At 42.7% G+C, this 24,372-nt stretch overlaps 1 protein-coding gene across 10 annotated transcripts in view; it reads left to right on the forward strand.

Moving 5' to 3' along the window:
* syne1a (spectrin repeat containing, nuclear envelope 1a) overlaps nucleotides 1–24,372 on the forward strand; it is a 132,288-nt gene that overhangs the window by 30,867 nt on the left and 77,049 nt on the right. For 9 of the 10 annotated variants that reach the window (XM_037750148.1, XM_037750141.1, XM_037750144.1 and 6 more), the window contains 24 exons: nucleotides 326–553; nucleotides 664–762; nucleotides 993–1,180; nucleotides 2,428–2,551; nucleotides 2,665–2,831; nucleotides 3,294–3,447; nucleotides 3,585–4,240; nucleotides 4,568–4,747; nucleotides 4,977–5,130; nucleotides 6,116–6,274; nucleotides 6,890–7,072; nucleotides 7,181–7,282; nucleotides 7,869–8,072; nucleotides 9,362–9,569; nucleotides 10,182–10,294; nucleotides 11,129–11,334; nucleotides 11,419–11,580; nucleotides 11,672–11,951; nucleotides 12,213–12,385; nucleotides 13,716–14,025; nucleotides 14,151–14,315; nucleotides 15,878–16,237; nucleotides 17,740–17,876; nucleotides 21,855–22,032. In XM_037750148.1, the coding sequence (XP_037606076.1) occupies nucleotides 326–553; nucleotides 664–762; nucleotides 993–1,180; nucleotides 2,428–2,551; nucleotides 2,665–2,831; nucleotides 3,294–3,447; nucleotides 3,585–4,240; nucleotides 4,568–4,747; nucleotides 4,977–5,130; nucleotides 6,116–6,274; nucleotides 6,890–7,072; nucleotides 7,181–7,282; nucleotides 7,869–8,072; nucleotides 9,362–9,569; nucleotides 10,182–10,294; nucleotides 11,129–11,334; nucleotides 11,419–11,580; nucleotides 11,672–11,951; nucleotides 12,213–12,385; nucleotides 13,716–14,025; nucleotides 14,151–14,315; nucleotides 15,878–16,237; nucleotides 17,740–17,876; nucleotides 21,855–22,032 (4,890 nt within the window). The remainder of the gene's footprint in view (nucleotides 1–325; nucleotides 554–663; nucleotides 763–992; nucleotides 1,181–2,427; nucleotides 2,552–2,664; nucleotides 2,832–3,293; nucleotides 3,448–3,584; nucleotides 4,241–4,567; nucleotides 4,748–4,976; nucleotides 5,131–6,115; nucleotides 6,275–6,889; nucleotides 7,073–7,180; nucleotides 7,283–7,868; nucleotides 8,073–9,361; nucleotides 9,570–10,181; nucleotides 10,295–11,128; nucleotides 11,335–11,418; nucleotides 11,581–11,671; nucleotides 11,952–12,212; nucleotides 12,386–13,715; nucleotides 14,026–14,150; nucleotides 14,316–15,877; nucleotides 16,238–17,739; nucleotides 17,877–21,854; nucleotides 22,033–24,372) is intronic. The other variant, XM_037750139.1, reaches the window with a different exon arrangement.

Raw genomic sequence — 24,372 nt, forward strand, 5'->3', positions numbered from 1 at the left:
GAAAAAATGGCAAAAAACATATTTGGGATAAGAGGACTTAAGAAGTCCTGCGGCAGCCATTTGATTGTGAGTTTGAAAACACTTGCCTCCAGAAACAGCAGTCAGTTTTCTTTTGCTTGAATTTTCTTAGACCTGAAGAGACACAACTTTTATAAGGAATTTATTGACGATAAAACATAAAAGTCTTCTATTCCTCTCTAGTCTCTTCATTGGCCTGATACTAATTGTATGATATTTTGTTCTGTCTTGTTTACTGTATTTTTCCCAACTCATGCCTCCCATATATTTTCCTGATCAGCGTTCCTGTGCTGTTGCATCCCTACAGGCTGTGGCAGAAGGTTTAGAGGAGAGAAGGACAGCCCTGGCCCACATGGAGGCGGACTGTGAGGCGCTGTCGAGGTTCGTCACCCCTGGAGAGGCTGGACGTATCCGGGCACGACTTGCACTGATGAGGCGCTATTGGGAAGAGTTGAAGGGGAGAGTGGAGCAGCTGGGAGGACAGCTCAACCAGAGCGCCTCGTACTGGCAGAGATACAACGATAACCTTGAACAGGTACACAGCAGCAACACATAAAGGAATAGTTTGGTGCAGAAATTGTAATTAAAAGTTTGCAGTGCCAGTGTTTTAAATACATTTTTTTAATATGTTTTTGTCATTTTCAGGTCAAGAAAGCAATGAGTGACCTTAAAGAGAAGCTTGACTGTCCAGTCACATACTGTTCATCTTCATCGGAGACCTACAAAAGCCTCCAGGATCATATGGTAAGAAAAAACAAAAAGAATACCTTAATGTTACATCACTACAGCTATATTGTAGTTTTTCTTTTTTCATACCTAAACTGTAACAAAATTTAAATCAACATTTTTTTCCTGATTATTTTTTCAGGTTAGGCTTTAACCTCCAGTATGATACTGTATTCTATAATTTAAAACATTGTTAGTTAACATCCTCTGTGCTGAGCTGATGACAAATACATATCCGTTTCCTCCAGGAGGTCTGCCAGGCTGTTGAGCAACTGAACCCCAGGCTGATGGCTCTGTGTTCGGCCATGAAGAGGCTCGGAGAGGGCAGCCAGCTCGAGGAAGAGGTGGCTAACCTCCAGAAGCAACAGGGAGAGTTTATGGGAGAGGCAACAGAAAAACAGTCTACATTAGAGAGCCTTCTAGCACTGTGGCAAAGGTAAAGTTATGTGTGCTATGTTTGTGAATTGAACATTGCAGCATCTGCAAAAGAAACGGTGTTGAAAAAAATAATACTTCAACTTTCCATTTGTCTGAAAAAGAACTTCAGTCTGTGCTAACCTCATGCACCTTTTACTCCAGCTTTGCTCAGCAAATTCCTGAATGTTTTTACCATTGAATACTCAGAACATGAGCCATCCTATCCAGCTTTTATAATATTATTTTATAATATAATAGCATGTAGGTAGAGCGACTTTAGACCGTATCACAAACAAAGTCACAGAAGTGTCTGTTATTGTGTGAAAATTCCTCTGTTAAGTCATCATGAGCTTACTTAAGATTATATTCAGGATGTATTGCCAACTGCTGTGATGCCTTTCTGTGCCGACTCTGTACCTGATGTGTGTGTGTCTCTAGGTGTGTTTGAATATTTCAGGGGTTTGTCACATTGCAAACTGCTCAAAAATGATTTCATTTTGATCGAATGATTTCAGTCAGTTTTGTTCCCTGCATCACACACATATCTTCTTCTGATTGTATAAACATTGCTATTTCCCCTTTTAATGTGCATGTGCTCTTTCTGCTGAATCCTGCCAATTTCCTTTTTTATTCCCTGAATCATTCCCTCATCTTAGAGCGAGATCTTGTCTTTGACTCAATCTGTCTGTACTCCAGTCAGCCGTTGCCTTTTCTATTCTAATAATATGCTTTTCTTATCACGTTCTTTGATCACACAATAGAGTTGGACAATAGACTGGAGCGATTGTTTCTAGCTCTTCTGTATTAATCCCATGGTAGCTGTTTAAAGTGTTGAAGCTTTGGTGCTTGTTTTATTGTATTTATCCAGTCAGTGGCTCTTTTTAGATGAACTAAATTGTATTTTTGCTGCTAAACTTCAGCTGAGTGTATGTGTGTCTATATGTGTGTGCGTACTGTATGTGTGGCTCTCTGCAGTCAGTCGTCTCCCCTGCAGGTGTGTGTATGAGGGATTACTTACAGCACTGGGTGCTCTGGCGAGATATGGTTGCCCCATTATGACCCTGTCACTGATACTGAGGCTCGGTCAGATAATAACACACAGACTCACTGAGTGTGTGTGTGTGTGTACTGTACTTTAAGATCACAGGTTTCTACTATCAATCTATTATTAGATCAGTATTTATTCTATTCATTTTCAGAATATTGCAGCATAAATTGTATTTCATTTGAATACATTTGTCTTAGTGCCACCTTTTCTATCTACAGATTTGAAAAGGAGAGTTCGTCCATGAAGAGCTGGCTGAGCAGATGTGAGTCTGTCTGCTGTCCAGACACCGACCTGCTCTCTGCAGACAAAGTAAAACTGAGGAATGAACTACTAAACGTACAGGTTAGTTATTACACTTTCCATTTCCATTTAGATTTTTTCTTTCATGCAGAGTGTTTATCTTCCCTTTTCAGTTTTATTTTACCTCATTTTTAAATACTTATTCACCCATCCAGGAGATGCAGCGGGAGACGGCGTCCTATGAGGTTCTTCTGCAGGGTCTTGTGAATCTTGCGCTGTGTCTGTACCCCACAGCGCCTGAAGCTCGTATCCAAGAGCTCAGCAATGATCTCTTACAACTCCAGGAAAGATGCACAACTGTGAAGAACAGCACAGCACACAGGCAATTCTCTTGTTTTACATATCATACAGAGTATTTATTTATTTCCTTTTGTGTGTAATACAGTTTTTTTGTGCATGTAAAAGGTCTGCAAAGTTAGAAAGCCCAAAGTCCACGCCAGAGTGAGTTACTCTCCCCCACAGAAACACTGCTCCTGAACTGCCTGAAACGCCTTGCTTGAAGTCCCGCCTTTTCTTCTGTAACGTGATGATGTCACCAAGTAATGCATTTGCATAGTACCTGCCTAGCAGCTAGTTGGGCACACCCTCAAACAAAGATAGTTAGAACGGAGCTGGAGCGGAGTTCGAAGAGTTTAGTTTAGTTTATCTCTCCATAAATGGACTCCATAAATTGTGTTGTTCAGCTTTTTTTCCCAAGTTGTTGGTTTTGTTTTAATATATACTTGTTAGAAGCAATAATCACTGTCATGTTCTTAATCCAAACTGCCTTCCAACTCTCTTTTAGGCTCGAGCTGCTGGAGTCGCAGTTGTCACAGCTGGAGCAGTTTGATCAGGCGCTGCTGACTCTGACCCAAAGGAGTGAAAACTTCCTGTCTGGTTTGAGAAGCTCTTCCCAGGTTGATATCGCTGATCTTGAGGCTGCAATTAGTAAGCTGAAGGTGAGAAATCAATACTTGGTTGTCAACAATGATGTCCTTTATAGGTTTTGTATATGAGAGTAGTTACGGTAAGCAAGTTTATATTGATTGCTGTAGGAGCTGATATAAATTTGTCTAATTGAACCATCTTGTTGCAGGAGCATGAGGTGCAGCTGCAGACACATGCATCGCTGAGAGAGACTCTGCAGCACAGTGAGTCCTCCCTGCTTTGCTGCTCCACCTCGGAGGCCCAACAGCAGCTCCAGGGCTGGAGGGAGGACTGCCTACAGCCCCTCAATGAATCCCAGCGCCTCCTGCTCCTCCGTAAAGAGTGTCTGACTGTGTTAAAGGCGTTTATTGAGAAGCACGGAGCAACAGCTAGGGCTGTGCGCCGCCTTCATGAGGCGGTGGAGGGCCGGGGGAGCTGGGACCGCTCCAAAGCTGAAGAGCTGCACCGTGGAATAGGGGAAGGGACTAAAGACGTGACCAGGCTCGAGGCTGAGGCAGTCGGGTTAGATGGGCAGCTAAGCAAGGCACACCTTCACCTGAGTGGCGCAGAGTGGCGGGGCTCCAAAGACGTGAGCCATCCTCAAGGAAGAACATCTTGCAGGGGACAGGCAGTGGCCCTCACGATGGCTCTGGAGGAGGTGCAGAGGGGTTTGGGATGGAGGCAGAGTGAAGCAGATGCTTTAGGAGCATTATGGACCTCCTTCAGGGAGAGAAGGGAGGAGGTGATGAAGAATTTGAAGAAACTGGAGAATGAAGCGAGGCAAGAGGGCGCCAGAGAGAGCTCTGTACAGGCCTTTCAAAACAGGTATGTAAATGATAATCAGGCCCCTACATCTGTTATGATATTATATTTAACATCAGCATGGTTTGTATCAGCTGATACTATATGAACTGTATGAAAAAGCAAGTAAGATATATTGTTGAAAATACTTTGTCACTTTCAAATGCATCCTCTGAGCTTCTCATTCAGAGACCTACTGTAAGCCAAACTCTGAGAATATACTGTATATGAATGAAGCCAAAATATTTATCCAAATCTTTTTTAAATGTGTTGAAACTGAATAATTTGAGATATTATGCTGGAATCAGGCTAGTAATCCCCATTGTTTTCCTCTGCATCTATTTCTCCCAGGCTGCGTTTCTTCGTCCAGCTGGAGGATGAGCTCCAGTCCCTGCAGCATTCCCAGCGGTGGTTAGAGGAGAAGGGAAGCCAGCTGGCCCAGAGAGACAGCGAGCTGGCTGGGGAGGCTCTCAGGGAGGTAGCACTGGTGAAGACAGCCTGGGAGAGCGTCAGGACTCTGATCACCAATGGGTAAGGATGGGGGACGACAGAGAGGGATTTTGACTCATTTCAATTCCTTTGCTTTATTTGTTTTTGCTCCTACTGTGCAGAGAGAGGAAGAAGATTTTGTTTAAACATAGAAACACAACAGTTAAACAGCAGTTTCAGAGTCTGTTATATTTTCACCATTTAATATATCCAGTGCCAAGTGATATGCTAAGTAATAGTCTTGACCTTTTTCCTCTCTTTTCTCATGCAGTCAGGAACAGAGTGGAGTTGTGGTCGATCTTCTCCGCCAGTTCCACCACCTGAAGTCAGTCCTCACCACCGTCGTGGAGAACGCTCAGGCTGTTGCTCACAATCTGCCCGACCACAACCACAACGCTCAGGAGGCCAAAAGGACTTTCACACGAGTCAGTATCTTTTTTTGTTTTTCTCAGAATATTATTAATTTTCTGCTTTTGTTTTTCAAATGATGTGTATGGTAAACAAAATTTCTAGCTATTACTGTATATAAGAAGTGGACGTAGTCACTGTGACGTCACCCATTAGTTTGTGGACTGCTGTTTTGAAGCCTTGAGTTTGGAATTTTGGCCGTCACCATCGCGGCTTTTTGCAACCAGAAGTGACACGAGAGGGTGGAGTTAACTACAACCGAACAATGATTAAGACATTTTTAGGCGACCAAAAAGGTTATAACTAACTTTCATGGCCTGAAAACACACTGTGAAAGGGTTAAAGTTCAGAGACGAAAAGACAACTCCCAGAACTGACACCGTGGTAGCGACCTGTCAATCACAAGGTAGCCACGCATTAAAGCATACCCTGCTTTATGGTCTATTAAATAGACTCTATTTGACTCTTAATGGGACCATAATTAACTAAATGAACATCATGCTGTATTGAAGAAGACTTGAAACTAGCGATTGAGACCATAAACTCATGTTTACAATGTTTACTGATGTAATAAATCAAGTGAGAAGTAGGGTCAACCAGAGGAGTCGCCCTCTGCTGGCTATTAGAAAGAATGCAAGTTTAAGGCACTTCTGCATTGGCTTTACTTTTTCAGACCCCGAGGTAGTCCACTGGTCAGAACAGACCACACGTTATTGTATATGTCTTTTCTGATATACTAAAGTTGAAGATTCACAGCTTTCACTGGGCATCAAAAATTTGTTTTCCTTTCTTAAAATCACCGTAGTTCTGCATTTATTGATTTACAAGTATCGGACAGCAACGTGCATGATTTTTCCTGCATATCAGCCCATGAACTAAACTCTCAGAAATAGAATTGCATTTCAACATAAAAAACCCTCTTCCCTTTCCTGTTTGTATAGCATCTCTCCCTCTAGTGGTGATCTGCTGTCATTCCGTCTGCGCTCTTCTCTGTCCCTCTAGCATGACACGGTCCAAGCCGAGCTGAGGGAGAAACAGGAGGACATGGACCAGCTCATCAGCACAGTGGAGGATCTGCAGAGAGAGCTGGAGAAGGTTCCCAACTCTGATGCGAGCTCCCTCCAGAGAGACATGGAGACGTTAAGAGACCAGTGGCTGGAGGTGAGTGGTACTATGCAACACATGCTGGGCCATGCACCTGTTTTGGTAAAGAGGAAATCACTGGGCTGTTTTTTATTTAGACAAATGCATGATACATTCACATCCTAGAGCTACCTGGTCAGACACGGTGAAATACTCATTAATGAATTGTCCTCATCCATGAATTCTGTCTGGAGCTGAAACATGATAACGACTATGAAGAGATTTGTGGTGTTAATTTATGTGACTATGAAAAAACAAACAATTATGACTTCCACATTACAGCTCTGCCAAACACTTGTGCTGTTCCTCTTTTAATGATATTTATTTCTGTTTTTCCATTTTTCCATTTTCTCCTCTTGAGGGATTTAGTTGGCTGCTCAGCTGTCACAAATGAGACAGAAATATAAACAAGTCTAGACACGTTATCTGCCTTTCTGTCTCTCTCCCTCTCACTTCTCATCCCCACATCTGTCAAACCAATTAAGTCTTGTTTTCCTTCCACCTCCCAGTAACGCACACCGTCCCTTGTTAGAGAAAACTAAACACAAAGAGAGAGAGAGAGCCTACCTCTCCTGTTGATTGAGATGTATTCTGTTCTGTACTCAGATAGACTGCTGGTCTCTCTTCCTTCAGGTCTCAGAGAGAATACAAACCAACACAGAGAGACTGGGCTACTGTGTAGCATTGTGGGACGACCTCAAGTCCATGGAGCAGGACATTAACCAATGGGCTGCCAACTCCATCGCTGATCTCACCGACAGTGTTACCAATCTCAGTGATAAAGAGCAGACAGAGGCCCAGCTTGCCACCTTTCAGGTCAGAGCGCGCCGGACAGTCTGCATGAAAGAGTGTATGAATGATGACGGTGGTGTAATATGCAGAGCGAGTCTGTTTAATTGAGATGTCTGGCACTTTGATCTACAGACTGAGGTTGAGAAGAAGGAGCAGAGGCTGGATGCCCTGCAGGAGAGAGTGACGGAGCTGAAGGAGCGAGCTAAACTGCAGGAAACCCCGTTACAAATGCAGGTGAATATGGTGGGGAGAGAAATTCGGGAGGATTTTGCTGAAATTATTACAGCAAAAGAATATTTTTCCATTGTCGTTTTTGCCAGGGATTTCAAATACTATTACAAAACTACCAATGCTGAGAAAATAATACCAAAAAGACTTATAAAGATGTACTTAAAAGGAGCATTAAGAGAAATATACATCAAACATCCACTAATTCACGGTAAAACGGTATACAAAATTTTGCAAAAGATACTAGGATATGATATCCTTATGAGCTAATTGGTGCTGTATCTGTAATTTTCATTTTACTGAAGAAAATCTACAAATAAGGGATAGGAATCTGGTCAAAATATTGTCAAAATCACAAGGGCTGTGGCTCAGAGGTAGAGCGGGTCTTCCACCTATCGGAAGGTAGCAGATTTGATCCCTGGCTCTTCCAGTTCACATGTCGAAATGTCTTTGGGCAGGGTACTATGTTTATAAATGTTGAAATAATCAATAAAAACAAGTGGAAAAAAAGAAGATGAACAGCACATTGTTTGTGTGTTGTTTATGTGGACTTTTGGTTGTATAATGTTGTTTAATTTCTTTATTGAACCAGGTCCTGGAGTCAGACCTGAGGAAGAAAATGTCCCACGCGCAGGAGGTGTACAACCAGGCCAAACACACTATGACCTACTTCAGTTTCCAGAAGCAGCGACTGGAGGACCTTATGTCCCAGATGACCGAGCGGCTGGTTGCAGTTGAAGGTTCCTTAACTGACCTCACTGAAGCTACTTCTCATGAAGATATTGGGACAGTTAAGGTATGACACTTTCAATGTCTTACAAGAACACAATATTTCAAGACCTAAACAGAATGTACAGTATATAGAAAAATAATACTTACACCAAAAGTAACCACACAGTTTTGCTCTCTTTTTTCCTATTTCTATTGTTATCCCTGTTGCTTCATATTACTACCAACCAATACCAATACCAGTGAAATTCCTTCTTCGATTCTTGATACCAATTCAATACCACGCTAAAAAACAAAAGTAAAATGATAAATCCCATGTTCTTAAACATACACTCCTTTATTATCATTTGCATACTGTTTCTGTTTTTTGGTTAGGAAGTTAAACAAGTCATAATTCCCTCTCTATTATCTAATTTATATTGCCGTGAAAACATCTTCTTCAAACAACTAGATTTATTCACGTTTCTCGCCAAAACTATATTTTATAAGATTATATTTGAACATATCATCATAACGTTAGAATTGACTTTCGACCCATACTCCTTTTTACTGAATAGAGCCTGAAGGCATCATAATGTAAATCAATGGCACCTCCTGTGTTGAAATGAGCTAGTTAACTTTAGCTGTTAGCAGCCAATGAGTGGGCACCACATTCCTGTTCGGAGCTAACAGCTAACGTTATCTACCTCTTGTTCTGCCGATTTCAACACAGATTTGTTTTTCACAATGTAGCATTATCAGGGGAAAAAATTGTGTCCCCTTGTCAATGGTGATATTCTGCGTTCCATACACATTTTCTGTCGTCCATGGCCCGGGTCAATGGGACGATAGAAAAACAAGTACTGTCAAGTCACATTTTCAAAATTTTGCCATCGACCAAATTATAGGTCCTTGTGTCCATATGAGGGCACATTATGATACAGTATTCGATCGGTGATGCTTTAATTATTTAAATGACTGCGCTTATGACCATAACTAGGCAAGGCCAGGCAAGGCGAGTTTATTTGTATAGCACCTTTTGAACAGAAGCAGTTAAAAGTGCTTTAAAATTAAATTCTGAGCACTAACCTTGTGTATAATACTCTTCAAAGGCTTATAAAGACATACTGAGAGGCATAATGATAAGAACTATCTTGAAGGTGAACCTCTGTCCTCATTTATGACCCTCTTTAGGAAGGTCAGACTCAGTTACATAACAGCATCCTACAAGCTGGCAGTAATTCTAGCTGTAGGACACATCTACAAGGTTGGATACAGGACATGTCACTGTCACTACCCTCTCCACCACCCTGCTGCCCCATTTATGAATATGCATGAAATCTTATCTTCTTATTTCTCACTACTTTTCATTTACAGGACCTGCAGAGCGTTGTGCAGCAGCAGAGGGCAGACATGGACTCGGCCAGAGATGCTCTGAGCGCCCTGTGCAGGTCTCATCCCTCTCAGGAGCTGTCGTGCCTCTCCTCTGACCTCACCTCCATTGCCAAGCGAACAGAGGCTGTTGCTCAGCGCTGTGCCAAGACCAGGGGCAGCCTGCAGGATGGGCTCCAGCTCCACTTCAACGGTAAGAGATATGAATGTGGAGTTAGCTTTTAATCTGGATGGTCTCTGTTCGATACTTTAGAGGGTTTTTATGTTCTTTACCTCCATCATACATCAAGTTATTTATGTAACCATAACAGCCACTGTAAGGGGACGTATAGATTTTAATAGCGCTTAAAATCTCATAATCACCCAATCAAACAGTGTGCAACTACATGATGCGATGTCATTTGTTAGTGTTGCAACAGATTTAGTGTTGATTATACTGCATTTTTCCCCAGAGCACACTCAATCCGCCCACTACAACCCACACTCCATTGACACACACTGTCTGGTACACTGGTGCGCTCTCATTGCTCAGACACACACCTGTGCCTCGGAGAGTAATGTCGCTCCCATCACATCTGCTCTCGAGGGAGTCGTTTTGGGCTTGTTGCCAAGGCAACCCAGCGCTGCACAGCGTGGACACGCCCACACTACCCATCTGCCTCAACACATCGCCTCTTTTCCTTTGGGTTCCTCCACTTATAAATCTTCTCTGCCTTTATTTTACCACACATAGGGTTTTCCTCAACTTGTCATCACACATTTATTTTGCTTTTAGTTTACCTGTTGTTTCTGTTCCTCGAAGCAGAGCTCGTCCAAGAGTTCCACTCCCGGCTTACAGATCTGAAGTTGGAGCTGAAAGAATGTTCGAGCCAATCCGGAGATGTCGCCGCCCTCGGAGCCAAGTTGCAGAGGTTAAAGGTACTGTTATATGTCTTACTTTTATATTACAGTTCTCATGGTGCAGTTGTGGTAAACCAAAAACATATTCATTGTCTCTTAATGTTCAGTAACTTCACTTGTTGATACCGGCATGTTATCAAACTTTGACACACCAAAATAATTTTATATTGTAATGATAATAAAGATTAAAGAAGTAATAATTATATCATAGTAACAATTAGTTTTATATCTTCCATGTAATGTACTATATTAACTTCTAGAAAAGGTCACCATAAAATATTAGTCATCATTGATACTTCATTGGACTAAGGCCGCAGCTACAGATTATTTTAGTAATCAAGTATTCTACCAATTATTCCATCAATTAATCATTGAGTAATCAAATAAAAAAATACTTTTGCTTTAATAAGATGAAATGATGATAAAATTAACAACTAATTGGTTTATCTTTTTAGAAAAAATCTACATTTCTATTGCTTAAATTGCATACAATAATATTATCTGTCAAATCTAAACCCATTTAATGCATTGAAGTGTTATATAACGTTCTGAGTTTTAAATAAAACATTTTCTGAAATGCAAACAAATGAATTAAAAAAATAAAGCTGCGATGCAAAGAATTTACGAGGAATCATTTCAGCCCTACATTGGACCAAACTAAATCTGGGCATGTATCCTACAAACATCAGAATCACTTCTAGGAATTGTGCTGGAAGTACAAATACCTCTAGAGTAGGACTTCTTAGGAAGGTATGAAGAGTGTTGTACCTCTAGATCTGAGGTTCTTTATTTCTTTAAATCCGCAGAGACATATCACTTTTTATTAGCAACATGTTCCTCCTACATCCACAGGTGTCAGTCGAGCAAATATCAGAGGGTGAGGAGCGTCTCTCTCAGGTTTGTGAGGAAGCCGAGAGGCTACAGCTCCACCTGCCTAAAGCTGGAGCAGCACAGGTCCAAGAGCATCTCTCCTCCTGTCGGAGAGCGTGGAGGAACTACCTGGACAGCTGCTCTCAGAGCCGACGAGACCTCGAAGAGAGTGTTGACCTTCTGAGAAAGTAAGTCATCACTCTTGTTGTGTCATGTGTTTATGCAAAGGAATTTGAATTATATAGAAATATGCCTCCTCCTCTCCTCTCCAGCTTTAATGACTGTGTGGAGGGTGTAAAAGACTGGCTGAAGCAGATGGATCTCAGCCTCAAGAGAGAGCCTGTTCTCGGGGCAGAGTGCCAGCAAGGAGCCCCAGACACCACAGAAGAGCTGGAGAGGATGGAAAACCTCCATAAGGAACTGCTTGCAAGAAGGTGTGTCTATATGTGGGCGTGTGAGGCCACATGTTATAGATGCCATAGCGTGGGCTGTTAAATATTCTAACATATCACTGTCTCCTTTAAGGGACTCCATCGAGCATCTCAGCCAGGAGGCCCAGTCTCTGTCTGAAGCAGGCCGGGGGTCAGGAGGAGAGGTCAGAGTGACAGGCCAGCTCCAGATGGAGCACCAGGCCCTGCTGAAGACAGCCAGGGAGAGGCTGCGAGGCTGCCAAGAGAGCCAGGCCTTTGGAGAGACCCTCCAGGGGGTTTGGGCCTGGCTGGAGGAGATTCAGGAGAGACTGGGTACAGTAGACAGCACCATGGGGACCAAAGAGCAGTTAGAGCAGAGGCTGGAGACTGTGCAGGTGAGAGGGGGTTTTGGCTAAAGAGTATTCATATTTGTAATTTCTATGAAATACTATAAACAATGAAATGCATAAAGTTGTTGTAATCTTTAAGAATGAACACATTTATAGTAATTAATCTACTCTAATAGAGCTTTTGTTTCTATTATAGTCTACAGTTGTTCTGGTAAACACAAGAGGGGGCTGTTTGCTTGAGAAAGCATTCATCCAAAATCCTGATGTCTAAATCCAGTTCACTGTGACCCCTCTCTGTTTGCACAGGACATCCTGCTTTTGAAGGGGGAGGGCGAGGTCAAGCTGAATATGGCGATGGGTAAGGGTGAGTTGGCCCTGCGCAGCTATGGAGCCGCCGGACAGGAAGTGGTCCGCTCTCAGCTACAGGAAGTGGAGGATGCGTGGGCCACGCTGCTTGTGACTGCCATGAGCTGCCACAGGTAGACTTCTCACCTGGAATATAATGTGATGGCTTAGTCCCCATGTGTGCAATTAAAGCCATTTATACACCATCATTTTAAAGAAGTGGTCCTGCCTTTAACTTAATATTCTGTCATCATTTCATTACAGAATTTTATTTACAGGAACTGGACACATTTTTATTCAGTAATTCTTGATTTTTGTTTTTTTTAATGTGCCATTAAAACATTTGCCCCTGGACATTTTAGAGGCCATTTACCATGTGTGCCAAAAAAATCCTCTCTCGGGAATAGGTTATTTTCATCATGATAGATCGATGTCTCAATGCCATTAATTACCATTAGGTTAAATACATAATGAGAAGTATTTGTCTCATTTTGTAACTCTGATTGATGTATCTGATTTAGTGTGTTGTTTTCTGTGCGAGTGTGCATGCATGACTTCATGCACATGCATCAGTTTTGTGTGTGTGTGTGTGTGTTTAATTGAGCAATTATGGCCCCTCCTAGAAAAAATTGATCCCATTAGGGACTAAACGGTGGATGGCAAACAGTGGGTCACACATGGGGTTTGTTTGCGTTTTAAGGGGAAAGGGATAACAGGAGGCGAGGGGTAGCAGGTGAAATAGAGGTGTGTGAGTGTGGGGATATTGGCGTTATTTGTACACGCAGGGGTAACAGATGGCAAGGAAAATTGTGGGTGTGTATCTCCGCCTGTGTGTGTTTGAACCAGAGGATAAAGGGGATGAAGGCTCTAAGCCAGTATTACAGCTTGTATTTAGATTTCTTGGCCATATCATGGGTATGAAATATATACTATACTTATATATGACAGTCAGACACACACAGTAGGTTTTGTATTGAACATTATTTGTACAGATATTATGTATAAAACATCAGTTCTTGTTGGATTACTCAGAAAAGGAAATACTATCACAGTATTACCAGACACAACAGCGACGCTGGTATTGTTTTCACCTTGTGAGTCCATGTGTGAGTCATTGTGGTAAAATGTGGACCTGGAGACGCCTACTGTAGCGGGAACTACCACAGAGGAGGTTTTGAGTATTTTGCCATTCAGATAGCTTTGTAACCGTGCATGATGCAGTCACGAAACTTGACAGGTGTGTAGTTGAGATCAAAATGAAGGCAGAGTTCGACAATGGGTGTGGTCCGAGCAAGGGCGCTGGAAGTAGGAGGGGTAAGAATTAGAGAATCGGCCATTGGTACCCCCCCACTTTACGCCCTTGACCTGATTTGGTGTTGCGGCTGGTGTGATCCCATTTCAAGATGGTCTCTAGTTACTTTTTGCCAGTCTCAGACTTACAGAGATCTACTGTCTTCCCTTCAGTCGACTGGAGTGGACCGTGTCACAGTGGGGAGGATACCTGGAGAGTGCTGCCCAGCTGCGGTGCTGGATGGAGGCCGTAGAGAGGGAGGTGTGTGCCCCACTCACCCCCCAGCCAGGGCCCAGAGAAAAGGCCTCCCACCTAGAGAGACTCAGAGCCCTACTGGCTGATCTGGAAGACCACCAGGTGGCGCTGTCCAGCCTGGAAGAGAAAGCCAGAGAACTGTTCAAGAAGACTGGCGATGCCGGCTTTAATCACGGCGCCCGCACCCAGCTGCAGGCGCAGTTTGATGACCTCACAGCCTTGGTGGAGGTACGAAGTTACTTTATCTTTCAGTATATTTAGTAAAAAAACCTTGAAACACCTGAGCTTACGGAACGATTCTATTAATATTACCAACTGCTGAATTGCTGACTGTTTGTGTCCATTGTCTTTAGGAGAGAGTGCGTCTAGCACAGGCCGTGGTGTTGGAACACCAAGAATACCTGGAGGCTGTCAGGGAGCTCACTGATTGGCTGATGACTGCTGGAGAGGAGCTCCATCATTGGTCCGATACATCAGGAGACTCTGCGTCCATCAAAAAGAAGCTGTCAGAAGTGAGGGTAAGGCAGGGTGTCAACATACAAAGAAATCCCCTCGTTGATGCCGGCTGACACTCCTTTTGTTTTCTTTGTTTACACTCTTGTCAAGAAACAAATTCTTAATTTGACAAATCCCCCCCAAAAATTCGGACCCATATGTTGACAGATAATAGTGCGCCACATCTGACAGGTGACAGGCCTATTGTGCTGTAGAGCGGGCATAGGTGTGTCCGTCATTTTATTACGTTGACATTATCGTCAAAGCAAACTATTTTATTTGCACTACATCTATTTAAAATCAAATGTGCCTCTCATAGTTTGGACCATTTGAGAAAAACACATCTCAAGGTCTATTTAGCAGCTTTTCTGGAGTTTTCAATCACGTCACGCAATCTTTATCAGCAGATGGAGTTTGATCATTTTTTGAGTTTCTGCTGAAGTTCAAAGGTCATTATTGATTAATTTTACTTTGGACCATACTGTATGTGTCTGTTGGTCCTTTTGTATGATGTTGTTGTGATAATTGTTTAAGCAGTCACTAATTAGTGTATTGAAGTAGTATTACCTCAATATACACCAGTATTCTACACCATGAGTGGGCATGAGATTAATAATCCAACCCAGTTGCGGGGTACAGTATCTATTTTTATTTTTGAATACTATAAATGTAACAGTAAGCAATATTTCTCTGAATTAACACCACAGCATGCCTTAAGGATGTGAAACTACACCCAGTTTAGAGGTGTTATCTGTTGCTAAGGTAACCGATTGCTGAATTATCTGAACCCATCTAATCTTAATGGACTCCTGCTATGAAGGAGGGCGAAATATGTGGGGAATTGGTTCTCTGTTTGTTCCTATATCACAGCCAGAAATCTCAATCTCTCCTGGCACATTTTATTGCCACTAAGTTGGTCTATTACGGTGTAAAAAAAAAACTGGTAAAAGGGAAGAGCAGTGCAATTAATGCCCAAGCTTTTCCCTGCTCAATAATTCTGCAATTATAGCGGAGAGAAAATATGTGAGGAGATATTGATTTGCATTTAAATTTCACACATGGGCCCTAATTATCACATTATAAATGTGTGTTTGTAGAGCCATGGTGTGAAGCCTTTCAGTAGAAGAGGAAATACAATTTGTTGTATACACAAGCTAGTAGTGCCGTTTTCATTCCCATTCATGGTCTCAAGGTTAATGTTCATATCCTTCTACTCACGCACAAAAATGATCAGCTGCCGTTTTTTCCCCCCTTTATAATCCCTCTATCAGCTCAATGCTATTGCATCACACTCAAGTGTTTGCTTTTCACACCCTCTGCCTTTCAAGTACTACCTTTCTACACAGAATGATGGAGGCGGAGAGGGATGGAGGCGGAGGATGAAAAATAGTGAGAGAAATACTGAGATAGCAAATGAAAATACAGGACATCAGGACTAACGCTTCAAAGACAGAATCCAAGAGAGAAAGTGACGGAGCAGGAGACTTCTATGTAGGCAGCTTTAAATAGAATCAGAGGTTGCAGTTTCCGTAGCCACAGTTTCCGTAGCAACTTCGTCTCCTATCTACCTTCCCTATCTCTCCAGGAGCGCGTGGAGTGTCGCCTACTGGAGGGCCGGGAGCGCCTCAGCCGGGTGCGTCGGAGTGCAGCGTCCACGGCGGAGCACACGGCGGCGGGTGGCTGCGAGGCCATGGACCGACAGCTGGGGGCGCTGTCCCAGGCTCTGGAGCAGTGGGAGGGGGCCGCCCTGAGGGCCAGGGACGGCCTGGAGGGGGCCCTGGCCGCCGCTGCGGCTTCAGAGGAGGAATACGAGCGTTTGACCGCCCGGCTGGAGGATGAGTTAAAGGAGCTGGATGGACGGCTGAGAGGGTGGAGCCAGGAGTTGATTAAAGCTGAAGGGCGGAGCAACGGCGAGGAAGCAGTGGAGGGATGGCAGCTGGCTAAGGTATAGTGGCACGAGATTTAAATAAATGGCAGCTTAACGTCTGAATTATTCACTGTTCATCTGCTCACAATAGTTTATTCAAAAAATAATAACTCTTCTGTTCGACTGAGATTTGGGTTGGCGACTGTGATGTTTATAAAAACTGACAGTGGCCACTGTGCAGCACCGTACTATGTTAATTTTAGAGGAGGTGATTAGCATTGTTTAATGGAAAGTACACACACACACACATACACACTGTGCAGACATAGTCTACATCCTCTGCATTCAGCTTATGCTTTCAGTAATTATCCATTCTATTTGTAAATCCTAAAAACAGATTAGTTTGTAAATCAGCTTTACTGGGATGACGAAGGAGTGACAGCCACAATCCCATCAGTTTCTCTTGTTTTCTCCTCATTCTGTCTTCCGTCCCCTCCCCCTTTTGTTTATTTTAGCCATTATTTTCCACTATCTCTGCCTCCCAAACATTCCCCCTTTCAGTTCCTGCCTCTTTCCCCTTTCTGTACTCTGACTTGTTTGAACTGAAGTGTACAGTGATGTCTTCCCCCGACTGCAGGGGTTGTTTCCTAGATGCTCTTGCTCCTCACCTCCCCTGCTGCTCTGTTTCTAACCTCCACAGGATGTTTACAGTGTGACAATTTCTCTATATTGTCAAGGCCATGCCAGCACGCACACCCTCACACTCCTCCCCGGGCTTCTTCGGCCATGCCTTTCTCTGGTTTTCCTCAATTTGGGGCTGTCAAAGAACAGAGGAGGAGTCTTCCCCCCCTCCTCCGCTTCTCTCTCTCTCTCTTCTCCTCCTCCTCCTCCAGCCTGTTTCCTGTGTCCAGCCTTGTTTTCGTTACGCGCTCGTTTGTGTGCGTTTGAACCAATCCTGCATCTGTGAGGGCTGACAGCTGAATTCCACTGGGAGAAACCGTGAGAGAGTGAGAAGGAGGAAGAAATGTGTGAGAGGGAATGAGTGCAAGGAGTGGGAGGAGGGAGAGAGAAAGAGGAGAGAGGAGGGAAGAGAAAGTAGAAGAACCATAGGAGGAGGGAAGGAGAAGAGAGCAACGAGTCCAGGAGAACAGGGAGGGAGGGAGGGTTGTTTATTGGTCATACGTCAGAAAGAGAGCGAGCGGGCGAGAGTCAGAGACACACACAGAGAGAGAGAGAGAGCTTGTACATATTTCATGGGACAGGATTCATGACTGTGTGAGTGCAGAATGTGAGGCACGCTGAGGAGAGCGGGAGAACGTTATCCGCAGCTCCTTCCTGCCACACTCCGCGAAGAACAGAAATGCTATTGTACAAGCAGCACTGTGAGTATGTGTTGGAGCGTCTGTATGTGTGTGTGTGTGTGAATGTGAATGTGAGAAGAGCTAAAAAGACGAAGCCGGGGTGTGAATAGGAATGCACTTATTGAAGGGTGTCATGCAGATCCGTTGGGTGCTTGTCTCTCCTTGACACACGTACAGTACACACGCTGAGCCAGCTGGCGTCTGTTTTGTGTTGTTTAGGAAATACTGGAGGGCTTGCAGAGCGCCGAGCCGATGGCAGAGAAGTTGAAAGGCCAACTGAACGACCTGGTGCGTTACTCCAGAGACCTGGGCTCACAGTCCGACCGGGTCACCGCGCTGATCAAACAGCACAACAGGTGAGACGAGTCTTTCTGCTTTAGTAAACAGCATGTGGTGGAAAATACTTTTGGTGTTTGTTTTAGTTATGTGTGGATTTGAGATGAAAGTGAGATTTTGTTGACTAAGGCTGGGTGATAACTTCTTATTGTCAGCTATGGACTTTCAGCGGATTTATATCTTGATGATCTTACCACATTATTGTTGAATAATTCAGATCAAGCTGTAATTAAAAACCCATTTTTTGCACATTTTGTTTCGTGCAATGCATAACAATAGTACATCGCTGCCTTGCATTATGGTATAATTGCTGTTAATGTTAGATTATTTATAGGATTTTCGCATATATTTGCCATATCGTATGTCATATTGATAGAGCTGCAACGATCATTCGATTAATAATTAAGTTGTCAACTATTAAATTAATCACCAACTATATTGATAATTGATTAATCGGTCTGAGTAATTTTTTCAAGAAAAAAAAAAGTGAAAACTCTGATTCCAGCTTCTTAAAGGTGATTATTTTCTGGTTTCTTTACTCCTCTATGACAGTAGACTGATTATCTTTGAGTTGTGGACAAAACAAGACATTTGAGGACGTCATCTTGGGCTTGATTGGCCATGATTAATCGTGATTAATCGTGATTAATCGCAAATTAATAACACATTTTTCATCTATTCAAAATGTATCTTAAAGGGAGATTTGTCAAGTATTTAATACTCTTATCAACATGGGAGGGAACAAATATGCTTGCTTTATGCAAATGTATGTATATATTTGTTATTGGATATGAGTTAACAACACAAAACATTGTCAAATATTGTCCAGAAACCCTCACAGGTACTGCATTTAGCATAAAAAATATGCTCAAATCATAACATGGTGAACTGAAGCTCAACAAGCAACAACAGCTGTCAGTGTGTCAGTGTGCTGACTTGACTATGACTTGCCCTAAACTGCATGTGATTATCATAAAGTGGGCATGTCTGTAAATGGGAGACTCGTGGGTACCAATAGAACCCATTTTCATTCACATATCTTGAGGTCAGGCCATGCCAGTTTTTCCTCGCCAAAATTTAGCGCACGTTTGGAGCTTTATTTAGCCTCCTTTGCAACAAGCTAGTATGACATGGTTAGTACCAATGGATTCCTTAGGCTTTCTAGTTTCATATGATACCAGGATCTTCACTCTACTACAACATCAGAAAGATTGATTGCGTTAATGCGTTAAAGACATTATTGGAGTTAAAACTAATTTGCGTTAACGCGTTATAATCGTGTTAACTTTGACAGCCTTGCACATAGTAAGAAAAATGCACACAACAGACCATGCATAACACACTCATTCATTCCAACACAACACCAGAACCACAATAGAAAAGGGCAGCGTTTTCCCCCAAAAACAACCCTCTTATGTCTGAGTGGTCCGGGTTAGTGCTCAGTTTTACAAGCTTATTTGAATTAGAGGAAGGTGTTTATGTGTGTGTGTGGCCATCTCGCACACAGAGTTCTGACATATGTGTCAGCCAGATGAAGGCTAAAGGTGACAGAGAGCACCGGAGCCACCAGTTGCTATGCGACATTGAACTACCTTCCCTTCACCTCTGCACGTTCGACGTGTTTGTTTTGGTTTGTGTCCTTCTAAACCTTCCGGTTTAATTTTATGCAAGGCTGAGTGTGATTTGAGGGAAATCAGTTACATTTGGATGATCTTTTTTTCCCATGCGCTTTAATTGCCTTCTTTTGAGCCCACAAGTGAGCCTGTGTTCATTTAGCTCTTGTTTGTGAACACACCATGCAATGCCTATTCAACAGAACAGCAGTGCATGCAAAAGAACATGCGTGCATACAACCATAAATATTCACCACTTGCATACACAAGTATGAAGGTCTGCAGTTGCACAAATTAATGATAATAACTACTGCAGGGCTGCCCCCTCTTATACGATTAGTCGATTTTGGCGTTTTGGTCTTAGTGACTTATTTCTAAGAAACTTATGAACACATCGCTGGTAAACAGAAGATTTAAAGTGATACTTTTGTGTGATTCTTCTGTCGATTAAATCGAGTAATCTGTTAGTCGACTAAGAATTTCTTTGGTCGAGGACAGCTCTAATAATAGTATAATAATAATAATGTACTTAATTTGCATGGATGTCATATTAACTTTTTGCAGAGTAGTGGAGATGAAGCACTGTGACTAAAATTTATTGGCAGAAAACCTGAGTGAGGTCAACTTGTTGGAGATGCTTTGGCGGGTAATTGGCTTTGGCTGCTGATTGGCAAAAACAGCACCCTTCCTCATTCACTGGGCTTTTTAGTCTGTAATAGACTTGGCCTGTGTGCTCTTTGCACCTGTCCTGCATTAAGCACTGCGGAAAGAAGAGCAAGGAGGGAGACGGAGTGAAAAAAGAGAGTCAGAGGAGAGGAGATAGAGCAGGAAAAAAGCAGTTACTCCTCTGTCCTTTTCATAGCACATGCCAGATTTTGTCTGTCACAGCAGAAAAAAGTGCTTCTTCCACTCTCATGCCATCCCCAATGTACTACCCTTTCATGCTCTCACCGCATCATTAAAACTCAAGGGTGTGTGTGTATTTTAAAGTGTGTGTCGAGAGAAGGTTGTGTGTGCTTTTTGCCTCGTTTTTTCATGCCTCCCTTTGGACAGTAACCGATGCTTAAACAGCTGCGCACCTTGTTTCCCTGCTGTAATCCTTTCCATCACGTCTTCCAGTCTCCCCTCTTTAACCTTCACCCACTGCCCCAATATGTATGAAACCCAATGACTCTTTTCCGTTGTCGTCCTACATCTACCCTCATTTGTGTTTTATGCACATTTTGATTTTGCATACTATTAATTGTAAATAATGTTTGTGCAATTAAAGTTTCCTACTTGCATGGAGTATAAGGAAAGGGATTTTACCAGTTGTGTCATGTGAAATCACGTAACTTACCCATACATTACACAGGGCAGTATCCCTAGAAGTTACATCCATATTGTACAGTTTGTTCAGTGCCAATGCAGGGAGTAGTGTGCTCTATTACAGCATATAGCAAAGTGAAAAGAAAGAGGTGGTGCAGGGCTTGTAACATGTTAATTTTTGCCAATCTTTCCCTGATCTTAACCACACTGTAGTTGCCATGCAAATATCGTAGAAAGAGAGATTTATAAAAACACCAGCATCGGACATAAAAATGTTTTGCTATTGAACGTAATTCTGGATTTTGCACAATCATCCAATGTCGACGTTCTTGTCTGCCAATAGGGCTGCACTCTTACTATTAACCTTAAAATGTAACTTGCGGTTCTTTGTCTATTCATTCCTTCTGTCACTTAAAGAGGAATTTGAACATTTTAAACTTCAGTTTTATTCAACATGTCTGTTGAAATCCTTTTTTTTTTACAGCTTACAGTACTAAATGTCCTTCACTTTGCTTGAAATGCCTGTTATTATCAGTCTGTATGGTTGCTGTATTTCATGGTTCCAGCTATAGACTCTGAAGGATATATGAACAACAGAAAGAATTCGCAGTCCCTGGTGAAAAAATACAGCCCACTAAAATGTCAGACTATCCCTTTAATATATCATCTCCCTCACATACTGTATCCCTGCCATATTGTTTCCATCTCACCCTGTTTCTTACAGCATCAATCTGTCATCCCTCATTCTCTCCGTCTTGTCACCCCTGTGAACTCTTGCCCCACTCATATGTTGCCTCTCAACCCCCTCCTACGCAGTACCCCTCACCACCATCCCCCACTCTTTGCCCCAATGCTCATTCCTTCCACTTCACCCGATTTGCCATTTCTCCACCTGCCCGCTTCTCACTCCTGCTCATCATCTTCCAGGCTTCCCTTTCTTCTCCTCCTCCTCCATAACGTGAAGACAGCTTGTACAGTATCCGAGCATCTGCACATGCATGCTCTTTGTTTTGATGAGCACATGGGCAGTAGACAGACAGACTGTTTGTAACCCCTTTCTTGTCTCTTGTCCACCAGTCTCAGTCTTCGTGCATCCAGGGAGTGTCAAAATAAGGAGCGCTTGTTGGAGCAGCGGTTCCGTGCAGCCTTGAGAGACTTCCAGCAATGGTTGGTCAACGCCAAAATCAGCACCGCCAAATGCTTTGATGTGCCACAGAGTGTCGCCGAGGCCTCCACTGCTCTGCAGAGGATCCAAGTAAGAGACATCTTTTTCTCAGCTCTTATTTAGAGTAGACATCCGTTAAATTCTTTCTATGTTCTGAAAACATTGGTGACATAAAATTGTGTTCCTCCTCACCGTGGTGTTTTTGCATCTGCAGATTACAGATATCTCTTGGAAATCACACTTTTTTTTTTTATTACTGCTTACTTACTCAGTTTTGATTCTCTTTATTGCTGCTGGAAATATAAAGTGTTTCCCCAGGACAGAGCTACCAGACACAGAACAGCAAATATACAGATTGAATCACATTTTGTTCTTCTTATTCAGGGATAGAAAGAAGTAGAATTGATTTTTATTTGAATGTCACTGACTCCAATCCAGCCTTTTGAGAAAGACCTACATTTTTAATAACTTTGGTTGCAGGATAGGTAATAATACTCATTCATACGGTCATGTCTGACTGCCACCCAGAATGGCCATATAGCCTCACACTATAGCCCATTAACCAGCTCCAGTGAGTCAGTAATGATTTCAGAGCAAATAGCTGTTGATGGTGGAGTTAGGGAAGAGTAATTTAGTCACTAACATAAACCAGAGTTATTCAGCCTGTTGTGGGAATGAAATCAACAATCTTCAACCTTTGGGCTGCTACTGCTGCTTAAGAAGCTTTAAAGGGATAGTTTGGGTGTTTTGAAGTGGGGTTGTCTGAGGTACTTATTAATAGTCAGAGCATTACCTACAGTAGATGATGGTTGCCACGCCCCCAGTTTGGTGACCAGCTATGTACTGCTTTGGACGGGTCTGGCAGCAAAACATATCTTAGCCACCTAAAAGAAAGGTTCATTTTAAAAAAATCAATATCAGTTTAAGTGTACACTTTATTTAGAATATTTTTTGCCGGTTTACTTTGCAGTCAGACAGCTATACAGTCTATGTTTCTGATGGCGAACCGAAGCCGTTATTTATGCTCTTGCCAAAGCAACCAGACTCCATACATTTTATTTTATTTTACCTCACAGAACATGAGAGTTGCTGGTCTACCGTTGCCTCGATCAGTTAGTTTGTTTATGTTATTGTGTGACTTTGGATAGTTCAGATTCACCAAAGTCACACAATAACACAAACAAACTAACCGATCGAGGCAGCAGTAGACCAGCAACTCCCGTGTTATGTGAGGTAAAATTACAGTTTTTTTAATTGAGTCTGGTGACTTTGGCGAGAGCATAGATGGATAAAACAGCTGTTCAGTTCCCCGTGGTAAAGGGCTGTCTGACAGCAAGGTAAACCGGCGAAAATATTTTAAATATAGCGTACTCTTAAACTGATATTGATTTTTTTACGTGAGCATTTCTTTTAGGTGGCTAAAATACGTTTTGCTTCCGGCCCCGTCCACAGCAGCAGGTTGCTTTGCTTCCGTGTGGTGACTCCTGTCTGTTTCTCCAAACTGGGGGCGTGACGACCGCCTTCTACTACAGGTAATACACTGACTATGGATAAATACCTCATACAACCTCACTTCAAAACACCCAAACTATCCCTTTGAATCCTCATAAATTTGGGTCCACTCTAAATCCACAGTTACAAACCAGTGCTAGCTTTTAATTGCTTTACATGGATTTTGCAGGATAAGCAAAAATTGCCACCACAAAGGAAATAGCTGAAAGTGAAATGATGTAATAGTTGAAGAATCAATCCAATTTCAATGGGAGATTGCTCGAGGGGATGTCTGTATTGACATGCCCACCGTTGAGTGTCCTCTGGTGGGCTTGTCGGAGTGGCCGTAGGCTGCATAAGCTGAAAATGGGCACATAGCCAAGAGGGATAAGAGAAAGCTCCACAGCGGGGTCTCTGTGCCATTCTCTTCAAAAAATATTTGTGTGTCTCTCTTTCTGAGAAGTCTTTCTCTGAGAAGCTGGCAGGTGTAACAGTCTGGCAGCCTCTTTAGAGCACCCCAGGGCCCTGGCCAAGAGTCAGGTGCTCGTCGGTTAAGGTAGTCCCCACATCCCTGCACCAGACAGTTAATTACCTCTCAGACACCTGACCATGTCCACCACTACATTACCACCGAGGAATTATCATTATTGCTTTGAGCCAAGCATAAGTAGTAAGACAATCATTCTGCTCTCATAAAGCACAGGGCTTGATTTGTCTTCAGCATTTTGTATTCAGTGCGGGTACACATGAAACTACACTTGTCAATTCTGAGATTTTGGACTATTATGCTTTCATAACATGTCTTCTTTCAGACTAGTGGAAAGAGAACATCCAAAATACACATTTAGATGTTTATTTTACCTCACTTTTTCTATTTGCCTCAGTAGATTTCTCTTAAATTCACCAAAAGTTAGCATTAGATGATGACTCATTTGCAGA

Source organism: Sebastes umbrosus, chromosome 18 (genome assembly GCF_015220745.1).
Source record: "Sebastes umbrosus isolate fSebUmb1 chromosome 18, fSebUmb1.pri, whole genome shotgun sequence".
NCBI lineage: Eukaryota > Metazoa > Chordata > Actinopteri > Perciformes > Sebastidae > Sebastes > Sebastes umbrosus.